The 17,375-nt window shown below is 41.9% G+C and overlaps 1 protein-coding gene across 3 annotated transcripts in view; it reads left to right on the top strand.

Annotated features, from left to right (window-relative positions):
• Positions 1–17,375, top strand: part of ADAMTSL1 (ADAMTS like 1) — a 913,450-nt gene that overhangs the window by 783,509 nt on the left and 112,566 nt on the right. For all 3 annotated transcript variants that reach the window (XM_044271585.1, XM_044271577.1, XM_044271588.1), the window contains 3 exons: positions 7,691–7,741; positions 10,596–10,800; positions 10,980–11,127. In XM_044271585.1, the coding sequence (XP_044127520.1) occupies positions 7,691–7,741; positions 10,596–10,800; positions 10,980–11,127 (404 nt within the window). The remainder of the gene's footprint in view (positions 1–7,690; positions 7,742–10,595; positions 10,801–10,979; positions 11,128–17,375) is intronic.

Below are 17,375 nucleotides of genomic sequence, written 5' to 3' on the forward strand. Positions count from 1 at the left end.
TATGTTCTAAAGTCTTTTTTGGGCGTGTAGTAGTGGGGGAAAAAGGGCCTATTAGCCCTTGTGTGGTGAAGTGAGAAAATTAAAGCCCTTTTGGCGTGTATTAATGGCAAAAAAAAACTTAATTTGCAGCTCACGGCCGCAGTTATATGTTCTAAAGCCTTTATTTTGGGTGTATTATTGGGGAAAAAGAAAAAGGGCTTATTAGCCGTTGTGTGGTGCAATGAGAAAATTACAGCCCTTTTTGGCATATATTAGTGGCAAAAAAAAGTATTATTTGCCGTTCACGGGCGCAGTTATATGTTCTAAAGTCTTTTTTTGGCGTGTATTAGTGGGGAAAAAGGTGTGGGAGCTAGTGTTGTAAGCGGTCAGGCTCCCGACTCAGAGACCGTTGAGGAGGACATCAGTGACGTGCAGACAGTACTCGATGATGATGTAGCCGATTGCAATTGGGAGCCTGGTCGGGAGAAGAGGGTGGCGGCTTGCACGTGAGGCAGCAGCAGAGCCAGCAAGTCAGTAGCATGGCTGGGAGTCAGCAGGGTGGCAGTAGTGGGAGGTCAGGAGCCAAACATGCACGGGGTAGACCACCCGCTTCACAGGAGCCTACCGGCCCGGAAAGTAGCGATGCAGGGGATCACGGAGGCAGTGGCGGTAGCAGTCAGTGTGGAGTGTTGGAGGTAAAATCACCTACTCGGCGGTGTGGCAATTTTTTGTTAAGCTGCCGGGGGAGGTGAACATGGGCATTTGTCGAATCTGTGGGCAACCTGGGCATCCTGCGTCAACATATGCAGCATCACCATAAAGTGGCCTAGGAGAACCGTGGCTCCAATGTGGTGGTCCAGCCTGCCGCAGCAACCACTGCATCACCCAGTGGCACACACCCGATTTCAGGCAGTCAAGGCTCCACCACCTCATCCGAAGAAAGCTGTCTGTCCTCCCCATCATCTGCTGGTCCTGATGCTCCTCCTCTTCCTCCTCGTCAGTTATTCCATCAGCAATTAAGCTCCGAAGCAATTGCCAAGAGACAACAGTATGCATGCAAAGATCCAACAGAGCAGAAGCTGAACTTGCTCCTGGCCAAGTTGCTGGTACTGCAGTCGCTCCCTTTCCAAGTGGTGGACTCTGCACCTTTCAGAGAAGTGATGGCTTGTGTCGAGCCGAGGTGGAGAGTCCCAAGCCGTCATTTCTTTGCCAAAAGGGCAGTACCAGCCTTGCACACATATTTAGAACAGAAGGTGAGCCAGTCCTTGAGCCTGTCGGTGTCTGCCAAAGTGCACGGCAGCACCGACGTGTGGAGCTGTAACTACGGTCAAGGACAATATATGTCCTTTACAGTCCACTGGGAAAATGTGGTTCTTGCCCGGCCAAAGCAGCAACTCGGCCAGGTGACTCTGCTTCCGCCTCCACGTTCTCACGCCGTTGGTCCTGCGACAATGTCCGGCTCTACCTCCTCATCCTCCACCTTGTCCTCAGCCTCCACTGCAGGGACAATTCACAGTGACCCACCAGCATGCCACATGTGCAGGGCACGGCGGTGTCACGCTGTTTTGCACCTGGTTTGCTTGGGGGCGAACTGAGTCACACAGGGGAGGAACTACTTTGCATCCTTCATCAAGAAATCAAATCCTTGCTTTCTCCGCGACAACTCAAAATCGGAACCATGGTGACCGACAACGGAAAGAACATGGTGTTGATGCTGCATCAAGGAGGGCTGAGCCATGCGCCCTGCATGGCGCACATGTTCAATCTTGTTGTCATGCGTTTCCTGAAGTCTTCCACCCATCCAAAAAATGGCCAGGAAACTTTGCATGCACTTCAGCCACTCGTACACCGCCAAACACACCCTCCTTGAGCTACAGCGGCAGAACGGCATCCCCCAACATAGGCTGATATGCGACGTTTCCACCCATTGGAATTCCACCCTCCATATGTTGGACCGACTGTACGAACAGAGAAAGGCCATAAACTATTTATTGATGATACAGGCGTGTAACTTCGAGGTTAGCCAGTGGAAGCTCATGCGTGACACCTGCCGTTTGCTCGTGCCCTTTGAGGAGGCCAGGCTTTTTTTCGCCAGGACTACGGGATGAACAACATCATTCCACTGATTCATAGCCTGGAAACGATGCTGGTAATTCTGGCTGGTCAGGGGACTGAAGACGTGGTACCTACATCTCACGGCCACATGAGCCCTGTGGGGGCTCAACTGGAGGAGGACATTGGAGCACAAGCAATGTGTAGCAAAATGGGTGTTTTTTCTACACCGGTGACAGGAGAGGAGGAGCAGCCGCAGGAGCAAGTGGGAGATGAGGAAGACGAGGCAGATGACCCAGACACACCGTGGCAGTATGCAGTGGAGATGGAGGTAGGGAGTCTTTCCGAGTCACTTGCGCAAATGGCCCGATGCAGGCTCACTTGCTTGCATAGTGACAGCTCAATTCTCACCATTTGGCAGAGGGATGACTACTGGCCCTCCACCATGTTAGACCCTCGCTACCTGTCCAAAATGGGGGCCTTTTTTGCATCGGCTGAGAGGGAGGACAAACTGAACTACTATAGAGACACCCTATGTAGTTAGTTGGCCGCTGCCTATCTGCACCATCGTCCATCCTCTCGCAGGTCTGACCGGTGGGGGTCCTCTGCGCTCACGTTCAACTGCCATGGCTGATGGGGGGGTGGGAGGAGCAGTACCAGTTCCATCAACAGCAGCCTGAGTCAAGAGTCGCTGATGAACAGCTTTCTTCACCTGCATAGTAAAAAAACTACTCACCAGCAGGTAGACATAGAGCAGAACCTGAACCAGCATGTGGTGGCATATTTGGAATGCACCCTACCATCCTTCATTGAAGATCCGCTGGACTACTGGGCAGCCAAACTGGATTTGTGGCCGCAACTGGCTGAGTTTGCCCTGGAAAAGCTGTCCTGCCCGGCCAGTAGTGTGGCATCAGAGCAGGTGTTTAGTGCGGCGGGGGCCATAGTTACACCAAGGAGAACTCGCCTGTCGAAAATGTGGAGAGACTGATCTTTGTCAATGGAATCAGGCGTGGATCAGCCAGGATTTCCACCCACCACGAAGCGCAAGGAAATTTGCATTAGTTGCGAATCTAATTTTTCCTGAAATTCAGATCGACTTCAACTTCCTCAGCTTCGATTCACTCATCTCTAGTTGTATATAAAATAAATATTTATATACAAAGTTGAGTAAATTTGTGAATGTAATACGCTACTTATTTTGCAATCACTACATAATTGTAAATTTCTCCACTGCATTGTAGGGTGGCTTTGTTAGGAGCCTCCGTTACAGACTCCATAAAAGAAATGCAATTCAAAATAACTCAGCATGCAGCACTATTGTCTGGTAAATGGACGGACATCATGGTAGAAACTCAGTGGACCCCGTTGTAGTCAATGAGGTCTGTTCAGTGGCCTTGCTGTCCATCATGTGATGGATCATTTTTTTGCTTCCATTTTATTGGTTTCTGAGACAATACAGAAGAAGGAAATGCCTGATGTAGATGTGAACAAAGCCTAAGCTGGTAAAGAGGTTATCTGACTTCAGGAATTGGCATTTATTATGTACACAAAGTGAATTCAAGACACTTACTAATGTATTGTGATTGTCCATACTGCCTCCTTTGCTGGCTTGATAAATTTTTCCATCATATTATATACTGCTCGTATCCAGGGGTTCAGAAGTGGTGGCCATGCTTGCACACTATACCGCAGGAAATAGTGCTGGCCTGTCACCGTGGGAGCATACATAGGCATGCATGTGCAGCAGCTCCTCTCGGATATGTGCTACAGCGGTGGCCTTTACCCCTGAAAAGGAGAAATGTATAATGTGAAGGAAAAATGAATCCCGCCAGCAAAGGAGGCAATTTGGACAATCACAATACATTATGAAGTGCCTTGTATTAACTTTCTGTACATGATAAATGCAGTATGCTGAAGTGAGGCAAACCCTTTAAGGGTATACCTCTCAACAGGCTCGTCTGTTTCTGTCAGTGCAGCTATAAGGTATAATACAGGCAATAATGCAAAATCTGTATGAGATATATAATGCCATAAATTTACTAACTTTCTCAACTTTCAATGTAGGTTAGAAACTGTGAAATAGTGTTCAAAGGTGGAAATACCCTGGAAAAGAAAACCACTGAGGTTGGGTCATTTGTTACTGCACAAGCTGGCTTGTTTGCTTTTTGTATTAGATTTCCACGGGTTATTAGAAAAACACTATGGCAGAGAATAACCCGCACAGAGATGGATGCTGTTTTGGCACTCGGGGGATTTATGCCTTTTCTTCTCTCTAAAGTGCCTGTTATCCTTCTTTTCTTTTTGTATTTTTGCTAACTATTACCTCTTAGCGCTTGTTGAAACAGGCTGCAAAGAATACGGCCCATCTCCACTTAGCTCACCTCCAGACAAGCCAGGCTGTCATGGTAATGGATCATGCTGCAAGGTTGAACGAGGCTAACCTTTCACTTTTTCACGCTAGTGAAATGTGTACACATGGCTATACGGACAAGCCATTAACTCTTTAGCTGTTCAGGAGCAGACAGAGAACAATCAGCTCTTGTAGCTTGCAGAGATTTCTCTTCTGCCATGCTTTTTTTTATAATGTGGCCTGAAACATTACTATTTTATATTTTAATTTGCGTTGTGCAGAGTGTATTATTTTTGAACATAGAGACAGTGTTGATGAGAAGAATTCTGCTACTGTCAGTATATCTCTAATACAGGTTTGATTACTGGAGGATTATGGCTCATATTTTTCACACCAGAAATACTGTATGGGTTATTATTAGCAAGTGTATGTTTGCCTACCTTAATGCAATAAGAATCCCGGCCTGGAAAAACAACCAGAAACAATAGAACATTAGGTGTAATGGCCGTACAAAGCCAAAACAGCTAATTCCTTGATCCAGAGAAGCCACATACAGGGTGTTTTATGCTTGCCATAGAGTGTGCATGTGGACTGTATCCAAGCTATCCCAGCAGGGAGTTGTGGCTACACATGGACCTTATTAAAATTGTCAGCTTAAACCTTACCTAAAACAAAGTTCTAGAAGTAAATGATGAAAAAAAGATATAAGAAATATCCCAGGAGAAGGGGATTAGTGAGACTCTATTTATGGTCAATTTATTACCTAGTGAAAAGTCAGAGGTGTGTGATGCTTTCTACGTTAAGTAAATTACATATTCTGCAGTTAGGGACACTGCAACTTATTGGGTCGTACAAGTTTAGAGTTGGATGAACAGTTCTTTTATCACAATGTAAAATATTATTATAATAATTATGCATATACATTCATATTTCCTATTCTTTAGTGCCAACCTATTTTGCAGTACAGTAAAATGATGTCCCTCACAGTGTCCCCAATATGTCTCACACTCTAGTCTCCATTTCACGATAGAGACACATTTATGGATAGCCAGTTGACCTATACATATGTTTTTGGCTTGGGGGAAGGGCTGGAATACTGTACCATTACCAAGAAGAAGTCTACACAAGCAGAATAGCAATATTTTATTTGCATGCAGATGGTGCCTAGGTGAGATTTTGGAATCAAAGTAATATTCAGCGGCATAACTGTAGGGGGTGCTAGAATAGCAGTCGCACCCAGTCTCTGGTGACTGAAAGGGGCCTAAAGGTCCCTCTGCCACATTAGACAATGCTAGTATTATTAATGGTACATCATCGAATACAAGTTTTTTATTGGGGCCCAAAAGCTCAGGTTATGCCTCTGGTAACATGGCTTACCATGACAGCTAGAAACTATTACAAATGTGTTCTGCAAAGAAAAATTGGGGGTCAGTCAGCACATCCAGTGCGCAGGTGCGCGTTGCCATGGCTGAAAGCACAGAAGCATAAAAAATACAATGCAACAGCACTCTGCAAACCAAATAAAGTGCAATAATGCCAAAATAATAGATTATTCTGGTGCAAATGCTAAGCTAATAAATTTGAGATGCTTGGCAAATCATTTTGTACAAAATTATATGTGTTCATCTAGTTTTAATGTTTAATGTTAGTTAGGGTGCCCATGGTGTATTGAGTAGTATGGGTGCAAGGCTAAAAAATGTAGGTGCTGTGGCCTGCGAATGGTTCTGGAGTCAGTAACCAGGCCAGTTGTAGTAAATAAACAAGTCTCTATTTACTAAAGTGCATAATGGGAGTTGTAGTACATACAACAGTATCAAACACAGTTCCAAACAATTTGCAGTGCAAATTTTCCCAAATAGCAATGTATGGAAATAAAAAAAGATGGTGGTTGTAGTACTCCTTTCCTCTATCTCTTCAAAGTTTCTCTCTCGGCAGAATTTAAGGCTGGCAATAAGGTTCTTCAACCTTATCTGTAATTCCCAGCCGAGGTGTACAGGATTAAAATACGGTTGTCCAGGACAGTGTCAAAGTATGGAAGGGTGTATTAGCAATGCCCTTCGCAGTGCAGTAAAGTCTCTATCAGCCTTAAAGAGTAATTCTGGCTTTCTAGTTTCTATTTTATCTATCTGGAGTACTATCAAGTAGAGATGGTTTTCTCTGTGTGGATCTTTCAGAGATAGTGATTCTCTGGGATGTAGGTCTAGTCTTCCAAGGAGTGATCACATGCTCTTTTCATTTCCTTGGCTAACACATTACCTGAAGTATGGTGGACCTAAGTCCAAGTTCTAGATGCCTACATGGGCAGAGTCAGAATTGTTAACCCTGACTGATCCATATAAAGTTATACTGGGTATGCAATGCATCAAATAACATGAAATAACATTACATAATAAAACAACTTTGCAAGTACCCTCTCCTGGAGTACTACAATTCTACTGAATCATAGCTGTATATCGTATCCAGTTACTAATTGCTCAGCACAGCAACTGTTTATATGCGGTCTCAAGGTTGGCTGAATTCTGTCTCTTGGCCACAGTCTGTGTTTAGCATCTGCACATTATCAGATGTTATTGGACGGCACAATATTTTCTGTTGTCAGTCACATTGCATCCTTTCAGCTTAGAAATCAGTTTTTCAAATGCCAAAGCTCTCAAATGATTTGAAAATGCCTAGTGCTATCTCAATTGATAGTGCTTCAGAGTCCATAGTCATGTATTGTCTCTTTTATTGTCTCACATCAGACTAACTGCAAGGCTTCAATGTTGTTTTTGCATCCCAAGAGACGTTTGTACAGAAAGAGGAGTCTGTGTTGCGGGTTTTATCAGGGTCTAGTTCTTGTGATGACTAAATTCATGTTATCAGAACAAGTCTTACTCAACCTTCTAAGTCTCAGAGGTTATTTCAGTTCACCAAAAAGTTGGCAAATTCAACAGGATGTTGCCAGCAGTCTTTCCTCTTAACCTGTCACCACTTTTGCTCAAGCAATTCATTTGATTAGGTTTATAGTACAATGAGTTCTGTACCAGGGCCCTTGCTATTACAAAAAGCGACATTCAAAACAGAATACAGTCGTAGGGTTTGAGCTGCAATTTCGCATAATTGTACGTTTTAAAAATGTGTCTATTTTATTGCTTGAACGTTACTTAGACTCTGTTCACACTAGCGTCATGGCTTCACAATAAATACCACCTATTCCAGCATAAAATGTTTTAACGCAAGTGTGAAAAGTGTCTTGTCTCCTGAAAAGTGCACGGAAATGAATGGGGCTCTGATTCACATTGATGAGAATTATCATTTTCTTATTTGCAGTGATGGCTACAAACAAATTATGCCCTATGACCTCTATCATCCTCTTCCCAGGTAAGTACTTACCATTGCATTTTATAACTATAAAATTTAAGGGTGTAATGAATTCAGGATAACCTAAAACAAGATTTCAACTAGGGATGAGCGAACTTCTGTTTTCAAGTTCGGCGTACAAGGTTCGGGTTCGGGTTATCTAAGAATTCCGTTATGGATTCCGCTACCACAGACCATAACTTATAGTCCGTGGTAGCGGAATCCATGACAGAATTCTTAGATAACCCGAACCTTGTACGCCGAACTTGAAAATAGAAGTTCGCTCAACACTAATTTCAACCATGGAGATTTCATTGTAATATACAGTGCTGCCCATAATTATTTATACCCCTGGCAAATTTTGACTTAAAGTTACTTTTATTTAACAAGCAAGTAATGTTTTGACGGGAAATGACATAGGTGTCTCCCAAAAGATAATAAGATGATGTACAAGAGGCATTATTGTGGAAAAAAAAACATTTCTCAGCTTTTATTTACAGTTGAGCAAAAAGTGTCCAGTCCAAAATTATTCAAACCCTTCTCAATAATCAATAGAAAAGCCTTTATTGGCTATTACAGCAATCAAACGCTTCCTATAATTGCAGACTAGCTTTTTGCATGTCTCCACAGGTATTTTTGCCCATTCATCTTTAGCAATGAGCTCCACATCTTTCAGGCTGGAGGGTCTTCTTGCCATCACCCTGATCTTTAGCTCTCTCCACAGATTCTCAATTGGATTCAAGTCTGGACTCTGGCTGGGCCACCCCAAAACGTTAATGTTGTTGTCTGCTAACCATTTCTTCACCACTTTTGCTGTGTGTTTTGGGTCATTGTCATGTTGAAATGTCCACTGGTACCCAAGGCCAAGTTTCTCTGCAGACTGCCTGATGTTGTCGTTGAGAATCCTAATGTATTGCTCTTTTTTCATGGTGCCGTTTACTGTGATTAGGTTCCCTGGTCCATTGGCTGAAAAACACCCCCAAAGCATTAGGTTCCCACCACCATGTTTGACAGTAGGGATGGTGTTCTTTGGGTTGAAGGCTTCTCCTTTTTTACGCCAACTGGACACTTTTTGCTCAAATGTATATTATGTAATGTAATTATGCACAATAATGCCTCTTGTACATCGTCTTATTCTCTTTTGGGAGACACCTATGTCATTTCCCGTCCAAAAATTACTTGCTGGTTGAATAAAAGTAACTTTAAGTCAAAATTAGCCAGGGGTATGAATAATTATGGGCAGCAGTGTAGATACATACCAGTTTCCCACCTCTTGTGGAACAGTTTTTTACCTTACCCTCATACCTTTTCTCAAGACTATTGGGTGTATTGCTTTGCTTGCTAATTTTACAGTGCCTGTGGAGATATGCAAACTAATTTTCGCCATCCATTAGGAGAGAAGACCAACCTAGGATGGTTTTGTATCACAAAAGAGTTAAATTGAAATTGTTTCAGAGTAAAAGTGAGGACTAGTTTTTAAAGTAACATGATTCCTACAGTGCTTCTGCTTCTGAAATCATTTCTTAATGACCTCAGCTTCCAGGCTGGCTACTCATGAGTGTAAAAATATTAGTTTTAAGTCTCATTTTACAGGTTTAAAGTCAGGGCTGCCTTAATGATCGAAAGTGAGTCTCTGACCATGTCCCTTGGAAACCGGATGCTTACTGTTGTTCCGTGTATAATAGATTCTATAGAAAATATACAGTAGCAGCAATTCGCTGAGTTCAGGTGTCACTTTCCCGTTCTCACTTTTTGTTAACTTTTTATAGCACATTATATAAGCTGAGGTTGTTAAATAGATCTGCTGCAATAGCTTTTGCATCTAGTTGGGGAACTAGTTAATACTAACTTTGATGTATTGCCATAAACTAGAAGCCTCTTGATGTATTGCCATAAACAATTGCAACTCTGTGATATTAAAAAAGTGTGTAGACGAAATAAGCAGATGTACGTTTATAACGCTGTTTTTATTGCTTTTCCATATTCTATAACTGTTGACTTTGCCTTTTCTATGGGGAGTCCTGGCACTAATATGAATGTGTAAAACTCACACAACACAAATCATATCATGTGTCAAAGACTCAAAATCATTAACATTAATTGGGGTTATTTTTTTAATTAATGGGGTTTTCTCACTTCCGAACATTACATTTATCATCTAGGCAAAGTTAATACAAGACACTTACTAATGTATTGTGATTGTCCATATTGCCTCCTTCGCTGGCATGATTCATGTGGGGTTATGGTCACCGCTGCAATCCATTAGGAAAAAGTTCTGGCCTCTCTGGTGGCTGGGACCACCACTGCTGGATTGTAGGGTGGCCGTAACCTCTGGAAACAAGCAGTGTATAATGTGATGGAAAAATAAATGAAGCCAGCAAAGGAGGAAATATGGACAATCACCGTACATTAGTAAATTCCTGTTATTAACTTTCTCTACATGATAAATGCCATTTGCTGAAGTGACACAACCCCTTTCAAAGGGTTATCCCAAAACACAGAAAGTGATGGCATAGTGCTGGGGTATGCCATCATCTTCTGATTAGTGGTTGTCCAACAGTTTGAAATTGAAGGTGCCACAGCAGTGCTTTAGGGCTCCATCTGCAGGGAACTTCACACATCGTCATCCATTCGAATGGAGCTGTGCTGCAGTCCTTCACAGCGAGTGACTAGAAATGTCATGGTAGTTTGTCAGTTGATCCTGTCCCAAATCAACAGAGTCTACTAACAAATATTAGATGTCTATGGTTACCCTGAGAAATTAATGAGTGTGGTTTTAATCTGCTAAATGTTAGAAAGACTTGATTTCTTAAAATGTAGCAATGAATTTTTCTAAGCAAAGTACTAACATAGACCTTTTATGTTTCTTCCTCAGATGGGAAAATACTCCCTGGACCTCTTGCTCCTCATCTTGTGGTGGTGGAATTCAAAGCCGAACAGTCTCCTGCGTGGAAGAGGATATGCAGGGTCAGATTAGCTCTGTGGAGGAATGGAAATGTATGTACACTCCAAAAATGCCTTTAGTCCAACCATGCAATATTTTTGATTGTCCAAAATGGTTGGCTCAAGAATGGTCACCGGTGAGTGTTTTATACTGCTGTTTTTTCAATGCTTAGTAAAATTATTTAAGATAGCTTGATTATTCCGTTTATTTCAAAGCTAGATAGTTTCAGATAGTCATAGGTCTGAGTGTGAATAAATTACTGAAAAGTTTTATGAATGCATAAATAAAAACATTTGCCTATATATTGCTTTGTAGTGCACTGTCACTTGTGGTCATGGGCTGAGGTACCGAGTTGTTCTTTGCATTGATCATAGAGGCATACATACAGGAGGCTGCAGTTCAAAAACAAAACCTCACATCAAGGAGGAATGCACTGTACCCATACCTTGCTTCAAGATGAAAGGTAAGTACCATATGTACAGCGATATATCTAAACACATTAAGCCTTAATTTATTTAATATGGAAACCATGTTTTTATAAACCTGAAGAAGTGCTGTATCTTTTTTCTCAGTTAGTTCATCCCTAAACTTTTTAGTTTTTTGGAGCAGATGTTGACTGCTTTAAGTGCTCCTAATAATTTCAAGATGACTGCAAAACTTGAGCTGTAACTCCAAAATAAGTAGACCATTAACAATATGTCTTCTAGGCAGGGACTACCTTTGCTAAAGCTGGACTCTCAGTACTTTTTCTAAATTAAATTAGTGGTTGGTTAGGGATTCTTTCTTCATTTTTTGTTTATAACAATACATGAAGAGGTCTCATTGTCATGTTTAGTTCTGATCCTTTACTGTCTACAGCTATACAGATCCTTTAACCTACAGTGCTTCATTATACCTGCTTTATATACAACATACTAAAATATAAAGCTTTCTTCTGATAACTGATACCCTGCAGATTAATGTCTACTAGTTAGCGAGTTTCCACTGATTTAATTTAATCTCTAAACAGGCTTGACTAATTATTATGTGGTAAAGTATAGCATACAGGTATGTCTGTCATATGCCGCTGTTTAAATTGTAGCTAGACATAGTACAATGGTTTGAATTCCAAATGATATGTTTTTCTGTGTTTATGTGTTGTGTAATCGTGTGAGTATTCTGGGAATTTGCCATATTTGCCAATCACAGGTCATAGTAAATGTTATTTGATGCAAAAGGAACGCTACCTCTTCCATTAGTATTATATTAGTGCAGAAGCTGCTCAATGTATACGTGGATTGTATTATTAACAAATTTGTTTGTAGGAAATAGAAGTCCTGACTTTTCTTTCTGAAAACCCATAGATGTCTTATACTGTTTTCTTTTTTATCCATTTTGTGTCCGTTACAGCATTTTCTGAGGTTAAAAAAAATATGGAATAGTGCAAAGCAACTTTGGCATGTTCAGATAGAATCTACTAAAGATAAATGTGTGCTTTGTGCCCATTAGGAGGATAAACAAATTATGCAATTTTGCTTCTTTACTATAGCATGTGCTGTTTAAGAAGTGATGTCAACACGATCATATTGAAACTACCATTACTTTGTTTTAGATTAAGCATACAGTTGCAAACATCTACATAGCAGATTATGAATTTGCTCCCTGTCTTTTCACAGCTTATTTTCTTGATGGAAACCTGAAAATTACGATCCATTTCTCAATGTGAAAGTAAATGATTCTATTGTTGAACTGCACTATTCTATTTCCCATTTTCACCATTGTGGAAATTTGAGTTAGGCGCCTCCATCACGGCCTTTAGGACATTTTTGACATGAAAGCGATAGACATCACAATGGAACCCTTATAAGTCAGTGCAGTAGGTTAGGTGCCCATGGTATGGATTTTCAAAATAAATGTGAACAGAGAGAGGGATTCCTGATTGGATTCCACATTAATTTCTTTTTACTGTTACCATTTAAACTGTACTGATATAAAGGCCTGCATTTGCTGAGCTCTTTTGAAATCTATTAAGTCTACCTAGTGTAATTACAGAAAATTGATTTTGGAATAGGTGTTAATTAACTGTAGGGAAGAGCAACAAAGAGTGTTCTAGTTTGGGAGAGGGTTATCATTAAAGACATCAACAGTCAACATCCATAGTCAAACAGGATGATTTATTGGCCACAAACTTGAATGAAAATGGAATATGTATTGGTGGTGAGAAATTTGGATTTTGATTAGTTGCTATCGCTGTGGAATCAGATATTACAAAAAAAAAACATGGTGCCATAATAAAAACTACAGGGTAGTTGTCTGTACTTACAGAGATCATCTCCTTGTATTAAACCCATTTAACTTTAGACATCAATACTTTTAAGTCTGGCAGGGAGGATTGATTCCATCACTTGATAAAAGAGGCAAAAATCGAATGTTAGTTTAACCCCTGAGGTTAATACTTAAGGCTTCAGTTTAGACAGAATTTTTAGGCACGAACTCCACATTGTTGCCACCACCAACTCCTGCCCCCGCTCCCTTTCCTTTTTATTCTTTTCCTATTATAAGTATACAGATATACTAATCAAAGTTTTATTTTCCAGAGTAAATGCTTTATCACAGGGTTGTAAATTGTGCCCAATATGTGCAATGCATTTATTATTCTTATAATGTTAAAGGGGTTGGCCACTGCATATTACTAGCTGCACCTGTGCTGGGAACAGCACATGCATGAAGCTAGAAATAGGCATGTTAATGAACACAACCTATAATAGGAAGCTGGTCACACTTGTATATAATGACGCCCAAAGTATACAAACGTTAATTGAATTATGGATAGTCTTAAAAGATAAGTCTTTAATAAGGTAATGTTAAAATGATAGGCTCAACAAATAATTGTGTAATGACACAAACCTCTCCTGGAGGACAAAAAGAAGAAAATTATTCCCTGCCAACTACAGTGAACTGGTCAGGTTCGAAAAAATGTGGAGCCAGGAGGTGTGAACACTGGCCCACTCGGAGGAGTGAGTTGGGGAAAAACAAAGGTGATAGATATAAAAGGAGGGAGACAGATGCTGGGTCTCAACCCCTACATTTATCCCTGTGTTCTATCATATGTACTCCTACCGTCTGACCCTAGATGGCCCTCAGACCTAATGTTTGACTGCCCAGCTTCGTCGGAAGTAGAAAGGACCAGTCACTTCTAGAAGATCAGATACAATGAAAAGAAAAGAAAAATGACGACAAAAGAAATTTGTCCCTGTCCCTACGCGTTTCACTGGCTTGCGCCAGATCATCAGGGGACTCAGATATCACCAGGACCTCAGGTAAATAGTGACAGGCAGTATGTGCCTATCTCAGCTATCAATGTTACGCTGAGGCAGCAAAGGACACAATCCTATATATGACAGGCGGTACTTAGCTTGCTCGGTGTTCTGCTCGGGTCCGGGGTCCGCACCTATCCTGCGTGTGGCAGTGGCAGCGGATACTTAGTGCTGGCGTCCTTTTAAAGACGCGCGCGTCCTCTAGGCTCCTCCCCCCCCGTACCATGTGATCGATCACGTGACTGTGACGTATCCGGTCGCGTCACACGTTGTCGTCACGTGATCGAGGGCGGTATCAGGCCGTCCATGCTAATGCGGCCACATCCCTCAGAGGTGATTGGTCGCATAGCAGGAGGGGGAAGCGTCTACAGGTGGAGTCTATTAGTGGCAATGCGGAGGTGAGCCTCTCCCACTCCCCACCATAAACCCTATTCCTGACGAGTCAGGTAAAGGTGCGTCACTCCCTATTGTCATGGGAGGCGCTACCAAAGGTATTTTGGGCAAGTTGGATATGTAACAGTTTGGATGGCCATTTATAGGTGGTATAGAGATGAATGACCAAAGAACATTAAACATTAAAAACGCAAATACAGTGTGCACATGAACAGATAAATGAATACCTGTATGTAAAAAAGCTCCTCAGCTGTAGTCGAGTGTCATAATTAGTATATTCATGAATACATCAAAACTGACGCACAAATAAAGAGATCACAAATGGCGTATGGGATACAAAATAAGATACATGTACATATAAGGAATGTATACATGTATACATACAAAATAACGCCCAGATGGAGGGATCTCCGATGGCGTAGTATATGTATATGAAATACAGTGTGTGGGGGTGTGTCATGGGAATGGACCACTCACAAGGTATAGGTGTTTAAATCCTATGTTATACACCAAGCTAAAGGTGTCCTGATCCTATATAGACAGGAACTAGAGGGTATGTCTAAAGAGGATGCAGGTGATGGTACGAGCTAGTGTGTGGATCTAGATTCCTCAATGAACGAGCTGAATGAAAGCTGCTCATTGAGGCCTGTAGGATGGGCAGTTTTAAGCTCAAAAATCCACCACGTCTCTCGCTGTAATATCCTCCTGTCCCAGTTGCCCCCTCTCTTCAATGGGGGGTTGGATTCAATACCCATAAAGGTGATGCCTTTAGAGCAACCATTATGGCTAATTTCGACGTGTTTAGCGAGGGGGGTATCCCGTTTGTTCCTGATGTCTCCGAGATGCTCCCCCACTCTCCTACGAAACTCCCTTGTGGTTTTACCCACGTACTCTAGTCCACAATGGCAAGTGGCCTTGTAGATGACTCCCTTAGATCTACAATTCAAGAATTTCTTGATACTGTAGACCTTATTTGTAATGTTGCTTTTGAAAGTACATCCTTTTTTGATGAACGGGCAGGCCACGCAGCCACTGCAGCGAAAGCAGCCCACCGGCGGTTTACCTCCGCATTGCCACTAATAGACTCCACCTGTAGATGCTTCCCCCTCCTGCTATGCGACCAATCACCTCTGAGGGATGTGGCCGCATTAGCATGGACGGCCTGATACCGCCCTCGATCACGTGACGACAACGTGTGACGCGACCGGATACGTCACAGTCACGTGATCGATCACATGGTACGGGGGGGGAGGAGCCTAGAGGACGCGCATGTCTTTAAAAGGACGCCAGTACTAAGTATCCGCTGCCACTGCCACACGCAGGATAGGTGCAGACCCCGGACCCGAGCAGAACACCGAGCAAGCTAAGTACCGCCTGTCATATATAGGATTGTGTCCTTTGCTGCCTCAGCGTAACATTGATAGCTGAGATAGGCACATACTGCCTGTCACTATTTACCCGAGGTCCTGGTGATATCTGAGTCCCCTGATAATCTGGCGCAAGCCAGTGAAACGCGTAGGGACAGGGACAAATTTCTTTTGTCGTCATTTTTCTTTTCTTTTCATTGTATCTGATCTTCTAGAAGTGACTGGTCCTTTCTACTTCCGACGAAGCTGGGCAGTCAGACATTAGGTCTGAGGGCCATCTAGGGTCAGACGGTAGGAGTACATATGATAGAACACAGGGATAAATGTAGGGGTTGAGACCCAGCATCTGTCTCCCTCCTTTTATATCTATCACCTTTGTTTTTCCCCAACTCACTCCTCCGAGTGGGCCAGTGTTCACACCTCCTGGCTCCACATTTTTTCGAACCTGACCAGTTCACTGTAGTTGGCAGGGAATAATTTTCTTCTTTTTGTCCTCCAGGAGAGGTTTGTGTCATTACACAATTATTTGTTGAGCCTATCATTTTAACATTACCTTATTAAAGACTTATCTTTTAAGACTATCCATAATTCAATTAACGTTAGAAATAGGCATGATTAAACTACAGCTTAATACGAGTAATTCATGTTTATATGCAGGTCTGCTCACCTGCTTGCTGATGCTGTTCTCCGAAAATGGCCGATGTAAGGTTTAATCCATCACTTACAATGGGGATGGATTGTGCATGTGCTATTTCCTCTGTCTAGCCACAGTGTAAATCATGGATGTCAAACTCATGGCCCTCCAGATGTTGCAAAACTACAACTCCCATCATTCCCTGATAGCTGTAGTATGCCCAGGCATGATGGGAGTTGTAGTTTTGCAACAGCTGGAGGGCCACGAGTTTGACATCCCTGGTGTAAATGAATGGTAGCCATTTTCGGACCGCAGCACCACCAAGCAGGTGAGCGGACCTGCATGTAAACGTGAATTATTATTATTATTATTATTATTATACCTTAATAATGCTTATTATTAACTGCATTCATGTGCTGTTACCAGAACATGTGCAACTAGTAATATATAGTGGCCAACCCCTTTAATACTTACTAAATTTTAAAGTAATGATTATCTTGTATACCATCGTTTTATAAAATTGTATGCAGCTTAAATAAAAACATATTTACAATTACTAAACTTGCAAAATATCATACATTTTATACATGTTTCATCAGCATGAGCCTTGACCTAAACTGCCAATAACCTTAAACCATCTCTAAAGGTGTACAACATGTTTAAAAACATAAAGAGAAGGGACTTTTGGGCAATTTTGTTGATAATTTAAAAGACCCTGAAAATAATAAGCCTGGGGTCAAGCCGTGAGGCTTACCATGTATGACCATCTTCCATTCCTCTGCTTTGTGTCTTCACCTTCTTGATACAGATGGGAAATGACAACTTAACTTTCAAAGTAGTGGTTCCCACACAAGTTATTGCAAGTTATTACAATATACTTTCCTATATCATGACACAAAGGACAATAAAACCTATATCCATATGTTAGGAAATGGTAGAAACAACATTTTGCCATAATATTGGATCAAGATCAGTCACCCTTGCGAGCAAATAATTTCATTGCGTGGAGTTCACGACCTTG

This window comes from Bufo gargarizans, chromosome 1 (genome assembly GCF_014858855.1).
Source record: "Bufo gargarizans isolate SCDJY-AF-19 chromosome 1, ASM1485885v1, whole genome shotgun sequence".
NCBI classification, from domain to species: Eukaryota; Metazoa; Chordata; class Amphibia; order Anura; family Bufonidae; genus Bufo; species Bufo gargarizans.